General features: G+C 41.7%; 1 protein-coding gene across 2 annotated transcripts; it reads left to right on the top strand.

Annotated features, from left to right (window-relative positions):
• The first annotated feature begins 1,273 nt into the window (after window positions 1-1,273).
• On the top strand, window positions 1,274-22,557 carry phf20b (PHD finger protein 20, b). 2 transcript variants are annotated; one of them, XM_021616047.3, is made up of 19 exons: window positions 1,274-1,422; window positions 9,887-9,991; window positions 10,105-10,276; window positions 14,019-14,103; window positions 14,209-14,285; window positions 14,372-14,768; window positions 15,046-15,129; window positions 15,218-15,340; window positions 15,662-15,721; window positions 15,854-16,102; window positions 17,808-17,945; window positions 18,063-18,146; window positions 18,381-18,527; window positions 18,816-18,985; window positions 19,120-19,219; window positions 19,309-19,504; window positions 19,640-20,102; window positions 20,254-20,464; window positions 20,640-22,557. In XM_021616047.3, exons 2-19 carry the CDS (start codon window positions 9,906-9,908, stop codon window positions 20,777-20,779), a joined length of 2,982 nt encoding a protein of 993 aa, XP_021471722.3. In that variant the 5' UTR covers window positions 1,274-1,422; window positions 9,887-9,905; the 3' UTR covers window positions 20,780-22,557. The 2 variants fall into 2 exon arrangements, with proteins under 2 accessions (XP_021471722.3, XP_021471723.3); XM_021616048.3 differs by having other exon boundaries at window positions 15,046-15,123.
• Window positions 22,558-22,640: the final 83 nt, after the last annotated feature.

Raw genomic sequence — 22,640 nt, forward strand, 5'->3', positions numbered from 1 at the left:
AAGCATGGCAAAGTTAATACTGTGAGATTTCAAAACTTTTAAAACCATGAGGAGAGAGAGACTCAACAAATACAATAATGTTTTTATGAGTAAGTTTAAGTTGTTATTCAGTACTGTCAACACATTTACACCATAAAATGCACGTTCTCCCTACTTCCACTCACTCCATAACCTGCACTCCAGCTGCAATGAATGAGTATAGCAAAGTTTTACGATAAGCTTGCGTTGTTATTATTAGTGGCTTGTGTCTTTTTTAATATCAAGGAATATTTCACTTTCTCTGGTCATAGGACTAACATGAATTGGTGCGTGAGGCAGAAATAATGCAGTGCGACTTGAGATTCACCATTAGCTGGAAGACTGTGTCCCCTTTCCCATGGAGGCAGGGAGAGTGGAGAGGCAGCCTCACTGCTGCTCCCTCCTTCCCCTCAGACTGACCATGAGATGCAGGCCATCAGTCCAGTAAAAAGTAATACACAAATGATCTATTACCAGTGTGATCGTAATACCAAATGTTTTAACATATAATTTCAAAATGGTCTGAGAAGAACAACATTGGCAGGACAATTCAAGCATAGCCAATATGCAGTGATAATGTATTGGGCCTAAAGCCTACTGCACAAACCTCATTGCTAGGGAACTGTATTTCATTGTTCATGTTGCATAGGCTTACGTTTTTTAAGTCACGTTTAAAAATAATCTGAGCGGTAGAGCTCGGTTTGCATTTTGACTCACAGTGATCTCAGAAAAAGGCTCAGAAAAGGTTGGTGACCAGAGCCGCCAGATCCCTCACTTAGTCAAGTGTTTCCTTTATTTTGGCAGTTACCTGTACATGTACAATGTATAACACAAGTCACTCAAATTATGACTACTGAATTTCAAATAAATAGGACATAAAAACATTATAGTTCAAGTGTAGGATTAAGGTAAACATTATTTGTCTTGATAGGTTCATCATGCCATCTACCAAAGCCTATACAGTAGTACAGTGGGATATTTTAGCACAAAGGGGAATTAAAATGGAATAGAATAGAAAAGTAAACTAAACAAATGTATGAATCATCATCACTGTGTAGCCTATATTTTCCTTCACTCTCTCTCTCTCGCTTCTGAGACAAAAATAATGAGAGCAAGCAATGTGAACCCCCTTTAAAAAACAACTTAGTTCTCTACAAAAAAAGTTACATTTCATAATAGAAAGAAATCGAACATTCTAGATCCACTTCTTGTTCTTGAGCTAGGAGGCAGAAGAGGGGAATAGCAGTTGCGCACGCGCAGAGGTTCGCCACTTAGTAACGGAGGCAGCGCTATCGGAGTGTGGACGAGAAACAAACTGCGTTGGCCGAGAAGCACGTTGCTCCAAGGAAGGACTTGCAAGTGAAGTAGGCTTCATCCACGAGAAGAAACAACAAGGAGCTCGAGGTAAGCGTCTAGTTTCTTTGTAATGTCAATATGTATCATGTCTTACACAATGTATCATTTAAATGTTAAACTACAATGACATGTGTTTTGGTGGCAGACATGCTTCTTCTGTGGATATTAAACTTGTCCGCACGCGTGCGGAATGTTCTGTTTCATGATGGAGTATTGTTAGCTAATGTAACGTTTGCTAGTTACAGCAAACCCATTTGTTTACGTTAAAGTTGATCAACTCAAGTGAAGCATCGAATTGCATTGATTTATTTTTGTTTGCGGCATGTTGCAACTCTTCTTCAGATATGGAGTTTTCTGTGTGTTCTCGGGCCGTGGTTAATTGCTTACTCTGCAACTAGACAGTACAGCAGAAGCAGGTCTACAAGGCCCGGGCAAAGTAAATAGCTAATTGACAGCGGCTGCGTCCTATGAAATGTCTGTCTTCGGATCTGTCATCAGCTTCTACCCAATGAGCTTATTCGACATCGGCGGCAGCTGCATTAGCAAAACGCGGACTAGCTTTTTGTTTTTACATAATTATGTTTTTCACTGTCTAACATCATAATTACGTTATGAGGTTAACGTTAGTGAAGAAAGCGTTATTTGTAAAGGAAATGGTTGTGCGGCAGTTCTGTCGACGTTGCACGCACGTTTCATCCGCGAGCTTGTTGAGTCAGATAATTATATAATCTGATATGTCGCTGTTTGATAACACTCAGATGTATTAAAAAATGCTATTTAACGTCATCTTAAATGCGCTGTATAATTGCATTTTTTATTCTCATCAAATCAGTTTTGTTAGAGCTTCTGAGAATGTAAACAACATTGAACTCATTGTGCGCCATTTGCGTTACTTTTGTCAGGCTTGTTCTATCACTCAATGCTGCGCATGTCATAACAAACTACAGAGGCCTATCATGGCCAGTTTTGGAGTGATTTGCTGCTTTATAAATACTAGCAGAATGTTGTTACTTTCTATTCCTCAAAATGTATTTTATTCAAATCGTGTCAATGCTTAAAATGGCTAAGCATCATTCATGTACAAATCTGTGTCAGAATCAGCTATAAGTATTGGTCTCCAACTGAAGATGTCAGTTGCACTGAAAAAAGGAAATCCAACAGTCAGTAGACCCACTGGGTATTATGAAAGCATTGTTTACGCTAAAATTAAAACAAGTAGCTTTTTCTTTTCATTATAGATATTATATTGGATTGTTTAAACTATTACCCTGCTGACAGAGAGGAGGATTTTTTTGTTTGTTGGTTGAAGCCGATCAACTGGCATTCTCCACAATTTATGGCCTGATTGCACAACCATCTTCCTCTTGCTGAAATAAGGTCTAGTCGGCATCTTTGGGAAAATATATTTGATTTGATGACTTCGAAATGAAAATTATTTTGATTTGGTGCAGCAGTTGAATGGGGGTATTCAGAGTCTGAAATGAAGAGTAACAGATAAGTGCTGTTTTAGTTCTGCTGACAGTATCATCTGAGCCCAGACAGACATTCCCAGACTCAATTGAGTCAATAAGGCTGCATTTATACAGGCAGTCCCCCCAGAGCTGATCTGATTGGTCCAAAAACCAATTTGTGAAAAAAGATCAGAATTGGGCTGCCTGACATGTGCAGCCAAATGCATGCTTTAGTTCTACTTATAACCCCAGTAACACCTTGATCACACCGACAGCGTCATTGTGTTTTGATACACCAGAAGTACATTCATTTCCAATGGAACGCTGCGTTTGCCTTGCCGCATTGCATTGCAGAGGCAGATTAGGTGCGTTCTGTGTGGTGCATACGTTGGATTTATCGAACATATGCGTAAGACGGCTTGACAGAAATGGTAGTAAGAGGTGATTGTTGAACTTTTGTTGCCCACACATCCAGATGATGCTGTGTACCATTTTGCGCAATGACGCTGTAGGTGTGATCAAGGCGTAAGCAGTGTCAATTTACACTTTAGCTAATAGCATGGGAGTTCTGTGTTATTTTGGAGGAATAGCTGTGATCAGCACTTTTACCTGATGTGTTGTGCTGTTAAAAAATGGAGAAGAAAGTTGCTGTTGGGGTAGTAGTTAGGAATATGCATCTTTCCCTTTCAAGATGCGTATCTAGAGACATGGGCTCCGGTACCATACAATAACGATAAGTTTTAGTTTGAAAATATTCAGTACGATTCGATGCGCTAGGGCTGGGCAGTATACTGTATCTACCGGTATTGATGCACAGACCGGTTTAGGTTTTTACTTCACCTTCTATAACAGTATTTGAGTGTTTGGTTTGTTAAATGTGATTCTGTGTGTGTAACGTTCATTTTTATAGTTTGCTTTGCTACTTTGAGTCATTTCTCACTGCTCGCTTTCCACGCAGACCTAGCCCCACCCCCTGTCACTCAAGGAGTGCATTTGTTCCTCGACCACGAAACACTTGCGTTCAGTCTGTATGGTCAATGCAGCACATGCAACAATGTCGATAACAATGCTATTTTCCCTTAGCTTCTTAACTTCTTGACGCTACCTATCCCGTTAGCGGGATAATTCTCATCAACAACCGCTGAATTGCAGGGCGCCACATTCAAATAATATTACTAAAAATATTTATATTCATGAAATCACAAGTGCAATATAGCAAAACACAGTTTAGCATTTTGTTAATCCACCTGTCGTGTCAGATTTTGAAAATATGCTTTACAGCGAAAGCAATCCAAGCGTTTAAGTTTATCGATCACTAGACAAAACATTATGAACACCTAGCATCAAAGTAGCTTGGTTGCGAAAATCAGAAAAGCAATAAAATGAATCGCTTACCTTTGCTCTTCGGATATTTTCACTCACGAGACTCCCAGTTACACAATAAATGTTCCTTTTGTTCCATAAAGATTATTTTGGATATAAACAAAATACCTCAGTTTGTTTGGCGCGTTATGTTCAGAAATCCACAGGCTCGAGCGGTCATGACAACGCAGACAAATTCCAAATAGTATCCATAATGTCCACAGAAACATGTCAGTTTTTTTATAATCAATCCTCAGGTTGTTTTTAAAATGTATAATCGATAATATATCAAACGGCACTGTCTTTTTCAGTAGGAGAGGGAGAGACGATGGCTGCCCAAGCTCTGTTGCGCAAGCAAAACTCATGCGAACACCTGACGTGCTATCTTTCTCACTAATTTTTCAAAATTAAAGCCTGAAACTGTCTAAGACTGACACCATGAGGAAGCGATAGGAAAAGGAATCTGGTTGATATCCCTTTAAATGGAGCGAAGGCAGGCTATGGAACATGGAGCTTTCAAAATAGAAGCCACTTCCTGGTTTGATTTTCCTCAGGTTTCGCCTGCAACATAAGTTCTGTTATACTCACAGACAATATTTTGACAGTTTTGGAAACTTGAGTGTTTTCTATCCTAATCTGTCAATTATATACATATTCTAGCATATGGTTCTGCGAAATAGGCCGTTTACATTGGGAACGTTATTTTTCCAAACATAAAAATAGTGCCCCCTAGCTGAAAGGGGTTAATATACATCCACTAGTGTTTTATAATTACACTATTAGTTTGTTACTTACATCTGCAAAAAAATTGTTGGTCTTTTCTTACCAAGTTGGGCTTAAATCGTGTTAGCTGCTAATCGCTAGTTAGTTAGCTGGCTGGCTAGCTAGCTAATAAATGTACTGAGTCAGAGCAAAGGTAACTAGCTAAACAACCAGATAATACCAGTGATGGTGTTAACCTAAATCAGCATGTTTGTGCAACCGCATCTTCTAAATCAAAGAGGAATATGCAAAGCATGAGTATGTTAGCTACTTCATGAAGTAGCTAAGGGAACATTCAATGTAGCCAAAGATTATAGGAAACACTTATCAACACTTTGGTTCCTACCCTGCCACAATAACTCCTCTCTGGCATTTTAATTTGTTGTCATGTCAAACACAGTGTCCATTAGAATAATCATTCTATTTCCATGATTCCAACAGTTCACCAAGGTGTTTTGCTCTAAATCTCAAGTCAAATCAAAATGGCAACATTTGGTAAAAAACAAAGCCTAGATTGTTTGCCCATATCGTGCAGCCCTACGTGGCAGTGTGGAAACGATCTCAAATGAGTGCAGTAAATGTAGAAATTGAAAATACTGAATTATTTGTACTTGAATTGAACAGTAGCCTGTTTTGTCTCCCCACTTTGGTTATGAAATCACCATCACCCACTAATGAACTGGTCAGATTAAGTGTTTGCGCTAGTAATGTATCAATATTTATTGTTTACAAATTAGCTATGACATGGGCAGTGAATATGTAGCACAATTTTGGATTTCGTCCACATCTCAAAATCGAATGTTTGTGACGAGTTGAACGTTTTTACGGAGAGCTTCTCTTCTCTCACTGCGGCCATGTAGTGTGCCTCGCAAAACTGATTGTTCTTTGTAGAATTATCAACTCTACACTATGTGTGTGTGTATGTATATATATATATATATATATATATATATATATATATATATATATATATATATAAAAAATATTACTTTATTTAACTTTAAAGAAACTATTGCTGATGTTGAACCTGAACAATCAAAATAACATTTATTTTAATCCCTGTTCAGCAGATGGCCTATATCCAAATCAGAATGGTCTCCAGTAGCATATTTTTTATTCCAGTGAAACACAATTTAACAGCGCATATATATCAACCTAGCAAATTACATAGGCTTTATTAGAGTCACAACCTAAAGTCATCCAAGCCATTTTAGCATTTGAATGCTGAAGGTGTAGCATAGATGTGTAAGATCAGGAACAGGCCGCCTACCTTGCTTTGGTCAGCATGCGAACACTGGGCACTGTTTGACTAGGCTACTGATATTGCCTGTGGTTGTTTGGCAAGCATGCAACATCGCTTGTAAATCAATGACTGTCAATGCAGTTACATCAGGCCATGCTCCAGGATGACATGCCTGAGAGGCATTTTAAATCCATGGGGGTGGTGCAACTAGTATTGCTTTAGAGCCTTAACAATACAAGGTATATTGTCCTACTGCTGTTCAAATGTACAAAAACGTACAGTGCATTCGGAAAGTGTTCAGACCGCTTCTCTTTTTCCACATTTTGTTATGTTACGGCCTTAATCTAAAATTGATTAGATTAATCTCATCAATCTACACACAGAACCCCATAATGACAAAGCGAAAACAGGTTTTTATACATTTGAGCAAATACCTTATTTATTCCGGCCCTTTGCTATGAGACTCAAAATTGAGCTCGGTGCATCCTGTTTCCATTGATCATCCTTGAGCAGTCTCTACAACTGGATTGGTGTCCACCTGTGGTAAATTCAATTGATTGGACATTTTTTGGAAAAGCACACTCCTGTCTATGTAAGGTCCCACAGTTGACAGTGCATGTCGGAGCAAAAACCAAGCCATGAGGTCGAAGGAATTGTCCATTGAGCGCTGAGACAGGGTTGTGTCGTGGCACAGATCTGGGGAAGCGTACCAAAATATTTCTGCAGCATTGAAGGTCCTAAAGAGAACACAGTGGTGCCCATTCTTAAATGGAAGAAGTTTGGAACCTCCTAGACTTTTCCTAGAGCTGGCCACCTGGCCAAACTGAGCAATTGGGGGAAAGGGCCTTGGTCAGGGAGGTGACCAAGAACTCGATGGTCACTGGCAGAGCTCCAGAGTTCTTCTGTGGAGATGGGAAAACCTTCCAGAAGGACAACCGTCTCTGCAGCACTCCACCAATCAGGCCTTTCTGGTAGTGGCCAGGCAGAAGATACTCATTAAAAGGCACATGACAGCCTGCTTGGAGTTTGCCAAAAGGCACCTGAAGGACTCTGACCATGAGAAACAAGATTCTCTGATTTGATGATGCCAAGATTGAACTCTTTGGCCTGAATGCCAAGTGTCACATCTGGAGGAAATCTGGCATCATCCCTACAGTGAAGCATGGTGTTGGCAGCATCAGGATCGAGTGGAAAGATGAACGGCGCAAAGTACAGAGAGATCCTTGATAAAAACCTAATCCAGAGCGCTCAGGACCTGAGACTGGAGCGACGGTTCAGCTTACAACAGGACAACGACCCTAAGCACACAACCAAGACAACGCAAGTCTCAATGTCCTTGAGTGGCCCAGCCAGAGGCCGGACTTGAACCCAATCAAACATCTCTGAAGGGACCTGAAATAGCTGTGCAACAATGCTTCCCATCCAACCTGACAGAACTTGAGAGGATCTGTGGAGAAGAATGGGAGACACTCCCCAAATACAGGTGTGCCAAGCTTATAGTGTCATACCCATTAAGACTGGCAGCGATTACAGCCTTAGGTGCTAAAACAAAGTACTAAGTAAAGGGTCTGAATACTCATGTAAATGTAATATTTTTGTATTTTTATTAATCTGCAAAAAGTTCTAAACCAGTTTTTGCATTGCCATTGTGGGTTATTGTGTGTAGATTAATGAGTGGGGGGGAAAAAACATCAATTTCAGAATAAGGCTGTAACGTGAAAAAGTGAAGGTGTCTGAATACTTTCCGAATGCACTGTACACAACTCATTGTGCACACGAAAGCACGTGATGGGAAGGTCACGTGTCCTACAAGCGTAATAGTCAGAAGACTCTGAAGCTCCTGCTGACAATTCCTCATTCTATATTTTATTCAGGTTATCTACTTCAACTATTTATACTTTCTAGTTTAAAAGTCGGTGGAAATATCTGGGGTCAAGAAACAAATGGGTTCGCCTACCAAAATGGCAACCTCAACGCTATAAGTTACTACTGATGCTAGTTTCAGCAACGCCATTTCGCAAGCTTTAGCTGAACAACAAGACCGGATGGAGGCGGTTGTTCAACGTGCTGTTGGTGCAGCAATTCAAGGAGTAAGGGAACAAGTTTCTACCTTGCAAGATAAGTTGGACACCCACATGGGATCAGTTCGAGCGCTAATAGAAAAGGTGGATTGCATTCAGACTGAGGCAAGGGGTCTAAAAAGGATGTGAACCTCTGCACTTTGGAAGTTGAGAAGATGTGGTTAAAAATGGCGTTGCTTGAGGATCAACACAGACACAACGTGAGGGTCTCTGGGATTGCTACAAACCGGGAGGGAGGTGATGCAATTGCTTTCCTGCAATAAATCCTTCCCAAATGGATTCCGTCACTTGGTACTATTCCGATTCAAATGGAACGGGTTTACAACCAAAATGCAAAGGACAACCCACCCCTTCAATGTTTTCAGATACCAAGACCGCAACAATATTCTACAAGGACCCTGTGAAGCCAGAATGAATGCGCCCATTCAAGATGCCTGGAGAACCATACCTTGTTATGCGGACTACAGTGCCTTCACAAATCAGCGAAGAAAAGCATTTGCAGATGTCCAGAGGGAATTGTACTTGTAGGGCATACCCTCAATTCTGATCTATCCTGCCACCCTGCAACTTACTTTCAATGTTGATCAGCTCTCCTTCTGGTCTACAGGCTCCCCCACAAAGAGTGCTTTCCTTTACGGAAGTCGAGGAAGGGCCTATACAGCAGTGTGCAACTGGGTGCTAAAGATGCAGCTAACCGGCTAGCTAACGTTTAGTTGACTACTCAACTCTCATCCATATTTGTTTTGGAACTTCAGGAACTTCTCCTAGTACCGGGACTGAATAAAATCTATTCCAATCACGGTATCCAAACAAAACAACTAAAAAGTAGAAAAAAATTAGACGATATAGTCAAGAGAAATTACACTTGAAGGTGTGAAGCCAAACTGGAAAACAAAAGTGGTTTAGGGAAATGGACACATTAAGTGATTAACGTTAATCACCCCAAAAGCTAGCAACATCAATCTCTACTAATCACGTTAACTTCAACATACCTCTATTTAAATATCATTGAAACTTTAGGTAGTCTGACGATTGCTGCAAATTCATGGGTTCAAACAGTGAAAACGATACCATATTTTTTTAAATAATACGCTACTAAATAATTACATCAAATAATGAGTCCAAATAAAGTCAACATGTTGAACCAGCCTCCAGCTCCGCTAGCCAGCTAATGTTAATCCTGGACCGCTGCATATTGGCGAATTGTTCCATCACTATTAGTAGTGCTATGTAATTACGAGACACCAGTCAGCAGGTTTACTGGGACTGAAGGACCAGGGAGATGGCTGCTCTGCTAGATTGGGGTGCTAGATGGCAGTACATGCAGAACTGATTTCAACCATTAGTCAGACCTGTTGATTTCTGAATTGGCCCTAGTGACTTGGATGATCAACAGACAGACATAATATAGTACGTTTTCAGTTGAGTGATGTCAGCAAATGGTGCTTCAAAGATGGGATGTCTTCATAACTCCAGACTGTTTTTGTTTTCCCGTTGAAATTATACAATGTGATGTGTGGCAATGCGCTTCCTGCAGTTGTCATGGCCAGTTCATGTGGAGATTTGACATAATGCTAGTCTCTTGTTTTTGATGTTCTTCTGCTGTTCTACAGGTAGGCCTTGAATGTGCCCATGATGACTAAGACTCCTCCCGACAGAAGAGGGATCACCTTTGAGGTGGGAGCACAGCTGGAGGCTCGCGACAACCTGAAGAACTGGTCAGTGTCATTTCCATCTGATTACTGTCTGGCCAGGTTTCTAATGTTCATGTCCTATTGTTCTTGTCTACCATTATCAGTCTTATTGAACATCCTAACTCTCTACTGCTCAGGTACCAGGCCAGCATAGAGAAGATAGACTATGAGGACGAGAAGGTTCTGATCCACTACCGTCAGTGGAGCCACCGCTATGACGAGTGGTTTGACTGGACCAGCCCCTACTTGAGGCCCCTGGACAGGATCCAGTTGAGGAGAGAGGGTCTGCAGGACAAACGGTCCAGCCCGGTGAGGGAGACTAGTACACTGACATAATGTTGTTACCCAAGACCAGTGGTTCCCAAATATTTTATAGTACCGTACCCCTTCAAACATTCCTCCTCCAGCTCCGTACCCCTTCTAGCACCTGTTTTTTTTTTTTTTTTTTTTTTTTGCCATCATTGTAAGCCTGCCACACACACTATACAATACATGTATTAAACATACGAATTAGTGAGTTTGTCACAACCCGGCTTGTGGGAAGTAACAAAGCGCTCTTACAGGACCAGGGCACAAATAATAATGTAATAATAATCAAACATTTTGCTCACTCTCACATAGGTATGTGGTTGCAAAGGGCATCAGTGTCTTAACTTCTTATGGCGGAACCCATTGACAACATTCCGCTGAAAAGGCAGCGTGCGAAATTCAAAAATATGTTGTAGAAATATGTAAGTTTCATACATTAAGTGCAATACACCAAATGAAAAACTTTGTTCATTTACCCATTGTGTTCGATTTCAAAAAGGCTTTACAGCGAAAGCACAACATATGATTGTTAGGTCAGAGCCTAGTCACAAAAACACACAGCCATTTTCCAGCCAAAGAGAGGAAAAATGAATCACTAACCTTTTGATCTTCATCAGATGACACTCGTAGGACTTCATGTTACACAATACATGTATGTTTTGTTCGATAAAGTGCATATTTATATCCAGAAATCTCAGTTTACATTGGCGCGTTACGTTCAGTAATGTTTTGCTTCCAAAACATCCTGTGATTTTTCAGAGCCACATCAATTTACAGAAATAGTAATCATAAACTTTAATATAAGATACAAGTGTTATGCACAGAATTAGAGATATACTTCTTCTTAATGCAACCACTGTCAGATTTCAAAGAAACTTTACGGAAAAAGCAAACCATGCAATAATCTGAGTACGGCGCTCAGACAACAAATCAATCCATACAGATATCCGCCATGTTCGAGTCAACAGAAGTCAGAAATAGCATTATAAATATTCACTTACCTTTGATCTTCATCAGAATGCACTCCCCGGAATCCCAGTTCCACAATAAATGTTTGGTAAAGTCAATAATTTATGTCCAAATACCTCCTTTTTGTTCACGTGTTTAGCCCAGTAATTAATGCGCAATCGCTTAGTTCAAAGTCAAAAAAGTTATATTACAGTTCGTATAAACATGTCAAACAAAGTATAAAATCAATCTTTAGGATGTTTTTATCATGAATCTTCAATAATGTTCCAACCAGAGAATTCCTTTGTCTTCAGAAATGTAAAGGAACTCAAGCTAACTCTCACGTGAACGTGCGTGACCAGCTCATGACACTCTGCCAGACCACTGACTCAATCCCCTCTCATTCCCCCCTCCTTTACAGTAGAAGTATCAAACTAGGTTCTAAAGACTGTTGACATCTAGTGGAAGCCTTAGGAAGTGCAATTTGAACCCATAGACACTGTATATTCGATAGGCAAAGAGTTGAAAAACTACAAACCTCAGATTTCCCACTTCCTGGTTGGATCTTTCTCAGGTTTTCGCCTGCAATATGAGTTCTGTTATACTCACAGATATCATTCAAACAGTTTTAGAAAACACTGAAGTTTCTATCTAAATATACTAATAATATGCATATACACTGCTCAAAAAAAATAAAGGGAACACTAAAATAACACATCCTAGATCTGAATGAATGAAATATTCTTATTAAATCCTTTTTTCTTTACATGGTTGAATGTGCTGACAACAAAATCACACAAATTCTCGATGGAAATCAAATTTATCAACCCATGGAGTTCTGGATTTGGAGTCACACTCAAAATTAAAGTGGAAAACTGCACTACAGGCTGATCCAAGTCAAAATGAGGCTCAGTAGTGTGTGTGGCCTCCACGTGCCTGTATGACCTCCCTACAACGCCTGGGCATGCTCCTGATGAGGTGGCGGATGGTCTCCTGAGGGATCTCCTCCCAGACCTGGACTAAAGCATCCGCCAACTCCTGGACAGTCTGTGGTGCAACGTGGCGTTGGTGGATGGAGCGAGACATGATGTCCCAGATGTGCTCAATTGGATTCAGGTCTGGGGAACAGGCAGGCCAGTCCATAGCATCAATGCCTTCCTCTTGCAGGAACTGCTGACACACTCCAGCCACATGAGGTCTAGCATTGTCTTGCATTAGGAGGAACCCAGGGCCAACTGCACCAGCATATGGTCTCACAAGGGGTCTGAGGATCTCATCTCGGTACCTAATGGCAGTCAGGCTACCTCTGGCGACCCCCCCCCCCCCCCAAAGAAATGCCACCCCACTTCATGACTGACCCACCGCCAAACCGGTCATGCTGGAGGATGTTGCAGGCTGCAGAACGTTCTCCACGGCGTCTCCAGACCGTCACGTGCTCAGTGTGAACCTGCTTTCATCTGTGAAGAGCACAGGGCGCCAGTGGCGAATTTGCCAATCTTGGTGTTCTCTGGCAAATTAAAAACGTCCTGCATGGTGTTGGGCTGTAAGCACAACCCCCATCTGTGGACGTCGGGCCCTCATACCACCCTCATGGAGTCTGTTTCTGACCGTTTGAGCAGACACATGCACATTTGTCGCCTGCTGGAGGTCATTTTGCCGGGCTCTGGCAGTGCTCCTCCTGCTCCTCCTTGCACAAAGGCGGAGGTAGCGGTCCTGCTGCTGGGTTGTTTCTCTCCTACGGCCTCCTCCACGTCTCCTGATGTACTGGCCTGTCTCCTGGTAGCGCCTCCATGCTCTGGACACTATGCTGAGACACAGCAAACCTTCTTGCCACAGCTTGCATTGATGTGCCATCCTGGATGAGCTGCACTACCTGAGCCACTTGTGTGGGTTGTAGACTCCGTCTCATGCTACCACTAGAGTGAAAGCACCGCCAGCATTCAAAAGTGACCAAAACATCAGCCAGGAAGCATAGGAACTGAGAAGTGGTCTGTGGTCCCCACCTGCAGAACCACTCCTTTATTGGGGGTGTCTTGCTAATTGCCCATAATTTCCACCTGTTGTCTATTCCATTTGCACAACAGCATGTGACATTTATTGTCAATCAGTGTTGCTTCCTAAGTGGACAGTTTGATTTCACAGAAGTGTGATTGACTTGGAGTTACATTGTTGTTTAAGTGTTCCCTTTTATTTCTTTGAGCAGTGTATTAGCAACTGGTACTTGCAGTAGCAGGCAGTTTACTCTGGGCACGCTTTTCATCCAAATGTGAAAATGCTGCCCCCTATCCCAAACAGGTTAACAGCGTGATTTGCCAAGGCAAGAAACTGTGAGCTCAGCCCTATCCAGAAATCTGGCAGTGGCTTCTGATTTAAATTCACAGAACTGCTTGTTTCAATTTCGATGAGGCTCTCTTGTTCAGAAATCGGTAAGTGGACTGGAGGCAGGGCATGAAAGGGATAACGAATCCAGTTTGTCGTCCATTTTGGGAAAGTACCTGCGTACCGGCTTCACCCAAATGTATAGCCTTGTTGGAAATTTATAAATGTACTGTTTGAAAATGAGAAGTTCTTTTTTTTTCTTTTTTTTTTTACACACAATTACATGTAGATTAAAACAAAAATTGAATTACTTGGTGTACCTCCAACGGCATTGCGCGTACCCCATTTTGGGAATACCTGCCCTAGACGATATCCGACGTTAACGCAGAAAGCCTAAGATTAAACAACCAGAGTCTGGTTGAACTTCCATGACTTTGAATATCAGATTAGTGTTTAACTTTTCTTTCCCTTCCAGGTGTTTCGGGTGAATGAGAAAGTCTTGGCCTGTTGGGTAGACTGCCGCTACTATCCTGCTAAGGTTCTGGAAGTCAAAAGAGATGGTGGGTCCTACACTTCCACTGGATATAATCAAATGTTTAATCAGAAATGCATTGCATTCTAGTTACATTGGGTAAATATTCTGACCACGTTTGTTCTCTCTTCAGCTTCCTACACTGTAAAGTTTTTCGATGGAGTTGTCAAGACTCTTAAGCAAAACAAAGTAAAGCCATATAAGAAAGAGGTGAGAGCTCCATGTGATTGTTAGTTCATGGTGTGAGAGGATGGTTGATGGGGTTACCTTACAGTTTTATGTCTCAATGTGAATAGAGTGGGAAGGCCAGGGAGAGGGACAGAACTCAAAGTGAGCAGAGCAGTGGGAAAGAGGAGAACGGGAAAGCCCTGAGCGATGAATCCAAAAGCGGCTCTTCAGACCTGGATGGAGAGAGCAATGGAGAGGAAAAGGAGAGAAGAGAAGACGGAGAGGAAAAAACGCTGAATGGCAACTTTGAGACCTGTGGACAGAAAGGGAGCCTAAACAGAGAAAAGGGGGCAGGAGGAGGGAAGAGAGAAGATGGGCAGGTTGTCCAAACTAAATCGGAAGATGTGAATGTAGAAGGGGAGCGAGTGATGCGCAGTACCAAACAACAGGGGGAGAAGAAAGAAGAGTGTGCATCGGGACAGAGTCCCCAGCTGCCCAGGGGGAACCGGTACCGACCCTCTGAAGGTATGTAAGTTACTGTAAGGCTTTGACAGTGAAACAATGGAAAACTCTTTTACACATTTCAGAATCATTAGATTGAAATTGAAAGTGTCCCATGGTTGTGCTCAAGTCCTAACGGGGAAGGAAAGATGATAGCTTGGCTTATGGCTTCGCTTTTGTGAAGAACCAGAAAGTTAAATTGAATCGTTAGAGCGTATTAGGACTGGTTCAGTAACTTGTTGCTTGATGGTTAAGTGAATGAAGTCTGTCTCACTGACCTTTCGGTTCTTGTTGTTTACAGAAAGTCAACGTGAATTGAGGAAGAGGAGGGTGTCTCTTGTACAGATGCCACCACCAAAGAGGAGAAGGCCAGACACAAGTAAGGGTCTGCATCTAATCTATGACTTGTTGTGTGTTACTGACATTCAAAGCCCTGTGTCCTTTGTTTATAACTCCTGCCCTTCCCTCTCCAGACAGAAACAGCCAGTCTCAGCAAGCAGGATCAGATTCCGTCCCAGCGTCCCCAGCATTAACTCCAGACCAGACAAACACCCAGACACCCACAGACGCTGGTATCGAAGCCCAATCAGATATAGGTAAATAAGATGGAGATGAATATGCTCATAAATAAGACAATCAGCAGGTGTTTAGAAGACTTCTTGAGCTGTCCTAACAACTTCTGCCTATTTGAATACGGGTAGGAGTGCTGCTATAGGATACATTTAGCTTTTTAGATAATAATGAGTAACAGAACTTGGACAGGGGGGGGACCTGATCCTAGATCAGCACTCGGACTGAGCAGCTTTATGAATACAGGCCCAGCTCTTACATTGAGATATGAGATTAAACTTATTTCGGGATCTGTCAACTCCGTGCCAAAAAAAGCTACAGTTGATCTATTGTGTGTTTCTTTACAGAATCAATACTGAAACGCCAAGTCCATCTGCCTACCACCCACAAGTACAGCAGAGAGCCATGTGAGTACAGCCTCATTCTCACACACACACACACACACACACACACACACACACACACACACACACACACACACACACACACACACACAACTTCCATTAAATGACATGTTGTTCCTTGTATCTCTACCTTAGTGTATCGAGTCATCAAAAACCAGCCGCCCCCAATCCTCTCCATTGAACTGGACCACAACCCCTTCAAGTGCAAGGCCCCTGGCTGTCTGAAGTCCTTCCGGAAGGCCTCTCTCCTGCACTACCACGTCAAGTACTACCATGCAGACAGCGAGCACGCCTCTGAGGGCAGCATGCAAACCCGGGCCTCAGAGAAGCAGGTTGGCTCTCAGGAGACACCCAGGAGGAGACGCACCATGTCAGGTTCTATACGTGAGTAGTAGCACTCCGCCCCATGGATCAACAAACCTGAGCTCAATCATACTACAGTTACAGTTGAAGTCGGAAATTTACATACACTTAGGTTGGGGTCCTTAAAACTCGGTTTTTCAACCACTCCACAAATTTCTTGTTAATCTTGTGACTCTCAAAACCCGGGTCCGGGAGCGTAATCATCGCCTGACACTAATTAGCATAACGCAACGGACATAAATCTTCCTAGAAAATATTCCTATTCATGAAAAATCACAAGTGAAATATATTGGAACACAGCTTAGCCTTTTGTTAATCACCCTGTCATCTCAGATTTTCAAAATATGCTTTACAGCTAAAGCTAGACAAGCATTTGTGTAAGTTTATCGATAGCCTAGCATAGCATTATGCCTTGCTAGCAGCAGGCAACCTTGTCATGGAAATCAGAAAAGCAATCAAATTAAATAATTTACCTTTGAACTTCAGATGTTTTCACTCACGAGACTCCCAGGTAGATAGCCAAAGTTCATTTTTTCCCAAAATATTATTTTTGTAGGCGAAATAGCTCATATATCAACCGGGACAATTGGTTTCTCAGAAGCGATTGGAATAATGCCTACCTCTGTACTTTACGCAAGATTTTCTCCGGGAGCATCATGTGACCACTTGCGCAATGTAGCCCCCTACGGGTATTCTTCAACATAAATGCGTAAAACTACGTCACAATGCTCTAGACACCTTAGGGAATACGTAGAAAGCGTAAGCTTGTTGATGGTACATTCACAGCCATATAGGGACTCATTGGAACGCAGCGCTTTCAAAATATGGGGCACTTCCGGATTGGATTTTTCTCAGGCTTTCGCCTGCATCATCAGTTCTGTTATACTCACAGACAATATCTTTACAGTTTTGGAAACGTTAAGTGTTTTCTATCCTAAGCTGTCAATTATATGCATATTCTAGCATCTTGTCCTGATAAAATATCCCGTTGAAAACAAAAAATGAAAATACTGGGACTGGTGTACTTTACAAAATAGATGGTATCAATGAGGGAGGAAAATTATGTGGATATATTGAAGCAACATCTCAAGACATCAGTTAAAGCTTAGTCGCAAATGGGTCTTCCAAATGAACAATGACCCCAAGCATACTTCCAAAGTTGTGGCAAAATGGCTTAAGGACAACAAAGTCAAGGTATTGGAGTGGCCCTGACCTCAATCCTATAGAACATTTGTGGGCAGAACTGAAAAAGCGTGTGAGAGCAAGGAGTCAGTTACACCAGCTCTGTCAGGTGGAATGGGCCAAAATTCACCCAATTTATGGTGGGAAGCTTGTGGAAGGCTACCTGAAATGTTTGACCCAAGTTCAACAATTTAAAGACAATGCTCCCAAATACTAATTGAGTGTATGTAAACTTCTGCCCACTGGGAATGTGATGAAAGAAATAAAAGCTGAAATAAAGCATTCTCTCTGCTGTTATTCTGACATTTCACATTCTTAAAATAAAGTGGTGATTCTAACGGACCTAAGGCAGGGAATTTTTACTACGATTAAATGTCAGGAATTGTGAACAACTGAGTTTAAATGTATTTGGCTAAGGTGTATGTAATCTTCCGACTTCAACTGTACGTTATTAACTGACCCAGTTGCTTGTGTCCTGTATATCCATCCATGAACAATAGATGCATCACATTTTATCTCTGTGCATTGCTCCACTGTACCACAGACTCTCCCCTGGGTGACAGGCAGGCTGCTAATGGGATGAACCGTCATCGTCAGAGATCACTGAGTGAGAAACGGAAGGAGAACCAGCAAACCAACAGCAGACCCCATGAAGAAAGAGAATGGAGCGCCAGTGAAACGGGTGAGGGACATTTTTATCTCCGATTTTACCATCGTTCTTGACTGAGAATATCAACTTGGATGTTGAACTACTTTTTATATCCCTGCTTTGCTTACTCAGTTCTTTTGTTTACTTCAGGGGAAAAGATTAGAGGGAAGACTGAAAGAGACTTCCTCCTCAATAAACAGAAGAAAAGGAAGAAGACTGGGAGGTCCAAGTCAGGTAAAATGTTGTTGACAGAATGAGTGTGTCTGGAGCCTTTATCAGTTGACAGTACTTCTTTAGTGGAATCTGATTTGCCTAAATCTATCTGCCTTTAGAAAGCTGGCCACATTCTAACAAAATATATATTTGGTTTGTAATTCTCAGTTAATGTTCCAGATGATTCAGTATTCCACATGAGCTTTGAATGTACTGACCCAGTCTCAAACCTGCATGTGCTTTCCCCCCTGACAGAGAATACGAATGGTGAGGAGAACATAGGCATCTCCTTATTTAACTCTACTCAGTCCAATCTGGTATCCAAATTCTCCCTCTTGCACAAACACAAGTTATCTTACGACTCAAGTCCAGAACACATCACAGATCAGGTGCAAGAAGACGGTGGGTACCAAGACCTTACATCTTCTTTATACTCCTCACTCTGTCCTTTTTGCTTTATTCATGTTAGCTATTATTCACAATCCTCCTTCCTCTCCACTCAGGCTTGAAGTGGTATCATCATGTTTTAGGGCCCTAGTGTTGTCCTATAATAATCAGCTAATTTAAAATATTTTAAAATGTTAGCCTGATTGTCAAACTACAAATGCTTGGCATATTTGTTTTTCGGTCCACTCAAAATCAGACAATTATGTCAACTAAACATGGTTTTGCTTTCGATCCTCTGAATAGATGAAAGTGATTGGTCCACAGTCAGTGCTGAGTGGAGTGATGAGTACATGGAGGCGGAGCTGGATGTGACCACTCCCATGTCGGAACAGAATGTATCCATGGTGACCAAAGGCTCTGACACAGTGCGCTGTGTCTGTGAGGTGGAGGAGGAGAATGATTTCATGATTCAGGTGAAGCTCACCGAGACTCACGTTAGTCACAGAAGAACCTTTAACACAACACTGTTTTGTTGCTTTTTGTTTTTCACGTGTTTTTTCCATTGCATAATCATATGTGAAGTGACAATGTCCTGTCCCTTTCCTAGTGTGATGAATGTCTGTGCTGGCAGCATGGCACCTGCATGGGCCTCTTTGAGCACAATGTGCCTGACACTTATAGCTGCTACATTTGCAGAGACCCACCAGGTAATCACACCTCAATATAGTATTAGATCGCCAATGGGTTTCCGGTCTTTGACAGTGTACATGAACGTGTATCTTGCCTGTTCTCTCAGCCCAGAGACCGAGCCAGCGTTACTGGTACGACAGGGATTGGCTGAGCAGTGGTCACATGTATGGCCTGTCTTTCCTGGATGAGAACTACTCCCACCAGAACAGGAAGAAGTTAATGGCCACTCACCAGCTCCTGGGTGATGTTCACCATGTCTTTGAGGTGCTCAACGGCCTGCAGCTTAAGATGAGCATCCTCCAGTGAGTACAATGGAAGTTACTGCAAATACTTCCCATATATGTAATGTTTCACCATTTTGGGTGTGATTGGTTCTTGGATGATCCATCTTCAGTGGCTGTGAATTAGCCCTCACCTCGCTCTATCGTCCTCTACAGGACTCAGACGCACTCTGACCTGAAGCTGTGGCGCCAGCCCTGGAAGCAGGAGGAGAAGCTTGGTATGAGCTACAGTATGGCGACCAGCAGGACCCCTTCACCTGCAGCCAACGACCGAGAGGGGGGCGAAGCGCTAAAGGCAATGTCAGCCTCCGCCCTCTCTGAGAAGGCCAAAAGGGTTCAGATGAGCCCAACATCCTTCCAGGACTCGAACGCTTCCTACATCAGCAGTGAGCACTGCTACCAGAAACCGCGAGCGTATTACCCAGCGGTGGAGCAGAGGCTGGTGGTGGAGACACGGGGAGGCTCTGAGCTGGAGGACAGTCTGAGGAGCACAGAGAACCTGCTCGAACAGGAGCAACGCTATGGTGGCCCACTGGACCCAGACAGAGCCAAACTGTACCCCAGCTCCCTGCTGCAGGACCGGGCCAAGATTCACCCCATTACCCTACAACCAGACAAGGTCTGTACTCTTTCTCTAAAATGATTGTCAGTAGTGAGATACTTATGGTGAAACAAGTGGTGAAGTGATGCTAGCTGTAAGCTAAAATAGATGGATTTATGACAAACCAGTTTCCATTTGACTTAGATGGCATGTTTTGTTCTTTTTCCAGGGTCTTGATTTGTATAAGAAGCTGTATGTGGGTAGGGAGAGTGAAGTAGAGGTGAAGACTGAAGAGGCTGAGCCCAGCCCAGACATAAAGCCAGACCCAGAAAAAGACAATGTGCTGCATCAGCAGTGGCAGATCAACCTTTTGGATCACATAGAGGCCATGCAGAACCAAGTCACACACAGGATGGACCTCATTGAGAAAGAGCTCGATGGTGAGACTTACGCCACACAGATTCTTCATTTATAAAGATACTCAATAAAAGTCCTGTCAAAGAAAGATACATTTCTCATGGATGTAAGGTTTTTAGAACTCTTATTTCTCGCTCTTTCGGTCTCTCCCCTTTTCTTTTCTTCTACCTCCTTCTCCTTCTGATGATTTATCTGCAGTGTTGGAGAGTTGGCTTGACTACACAGGGGAACTGGAGCCTCCTGACCCGTTGACCCGGCTGCCTCAGCTCAAACACCGTATCAGACAGATGCTCACAGACCTGGGCACGGTGCAGCAGATCTCCCTCTGCTCCTCCTAAACATGAGGGCGCCACTGAGCTCAGCACTTCACCACAGACAGCAGGGCGTAAGCAAGCAATGCTACGGTACAAATGGTTGTTTAGTAGGTTACAGGGGCAGAACCTGCTACTACTGATCATTCTAGAATCAACCATCTAAAATGTATGGTATCTTGCAACAATGATACAGGATAGATTGGACTACTTTTCTGAAAAATAAGAACATAACCATGTTCAGCGCTTTTGATTGTAAGTTAACCCCTCCTAATAATGTAGTTCTTGTAAAAAATTATTAATACTTGCTTTGTTTTTGCTAAAATAATCTATCTGCTTTTTTGATTAAAGTCAATGAATGACTTTGCTAAAAGGTTCAAATAAGGTTGAAATGTAGGCCACTATAGGCTTCATTCTACTGTAATTCTATTAAGATTTGTTACCATACCAATGTTTGTTCAAAGTAAGCAAATAGGATTTGATGTAGATATTTTCAAGTTTCAAATGCATATTTTGGATCAGGGTTGCAGTTAAATGCATATTTTAAAAAATAGCTTAATGATGTGTTTTAAGATCATAAAATACGTATTGAAAAAGAGCGAAAGTTCCTTTTTAAAGGGAGGGAAACTATTTTCATATTTGCAAATAAATATTGTCCTGTCTAGTCCAGAATGTTCTTGAAGTTAATAAATGTTCCCTTCCTCATAAATATTGATGTAGTACAGTATGAGTTATTCTTTAAAGTACATTGTTTGCAAAAGCCTCAATGTTGGCAAACTAGATTTTGTAAATTGTAATATTTCTAGATTTTTTAGATATTTAGTTGTGATGTTTGGTTTTTTGTATGTTAGAGAAGTAAATCTTACTGGTTAAGTATCCAGAACTTATTTCATGTTTTTCCATGTGGGCACTGTGCTCTTGTCTTTATATTTATTGTGATTCAGAATTTAATTCATGATTTTGCATTTTTTTTCTTTGTCACACAGTAAGTAATGTGTACGGCACAAGGTGCATAGAGTATAGGACTGTCACAGTATATTTAGTACTGCAATACGCAGTACATGGCCTGTACACTAGTGACTGATGGGTCAGCTTTTTTGTTCACCCGCAATTTCTAATGACTCATCCGCAATTGCTAATAACCCATCTGTAACCACCCGACTGTGGTAAAGAGAAAATCTGAGACCCGCAACCTGTAAATATAGAAAAATGTGTAGGTCCCTTTTTCTCTTGAACAATTACATTTTCGTTAAACGTTTCTTGATTTATTTCTTGAACGTTTAGGCCTATTGAATGCCTAATGTTTTGTAGATTTCTTTCTTTTTCTCCCACAAACAGTAGCCTAAATTGGCACCTTGTGCAAACTTATGCACTATTGCTCGATTAAAAATAAAATAACCTCTACGTAGCCTATAGATATGAATTATACATGTATGAATTCTTTATCTTTGCATGTGAAATGGGTATTGGACATCTGACTTTATTTTGACCCATTTCAGAATTCTTTGTTGTCCCTTACTGTTTGTTTGAATGGTTAATATTTTATTTCAACTGTACGTTGGCATACAGTGTCAGACTTATCAATGTATGTGTTTTTTTTGTTTTTGTTTTTCAAGAGTACTGAGATTTAGCTTTACCCAGAGTCCCAACACTAGAATGGTGCAGTAACTCCAGTCAACTGTAGTATTTTGGACGCAGCATACTGCAGTTGTACTGCACTGGAACTGCAATCTTTTTATAAGGGTTTGTTTAAGAAATAATTATTTCAGATTTTCATGCAAGAAAATAAACCAGCTTTATCTAAATGACCTGTAATCTGTATGTTGTTACTCTTGAAATGTGGTGAATGAATCGGACTATTACACTATATACAAAAGTATGTGGACAC

This window comes from Oncorhynchus mykiss, chromosome 9 (assembly GCF_057628025.1).
Source record: "Oncorhynchus mykiss isolate SJ-2025 chromosome 9, ASM5762802v1, whole genome shotgun sequence".
Lineage (NCBI taxonomy): Eukaryota > Metazoa > Chordata > Actinopteri > Salmoniformes > Salmonidae > Oncorhynchus > Oncorhynchus mykiss.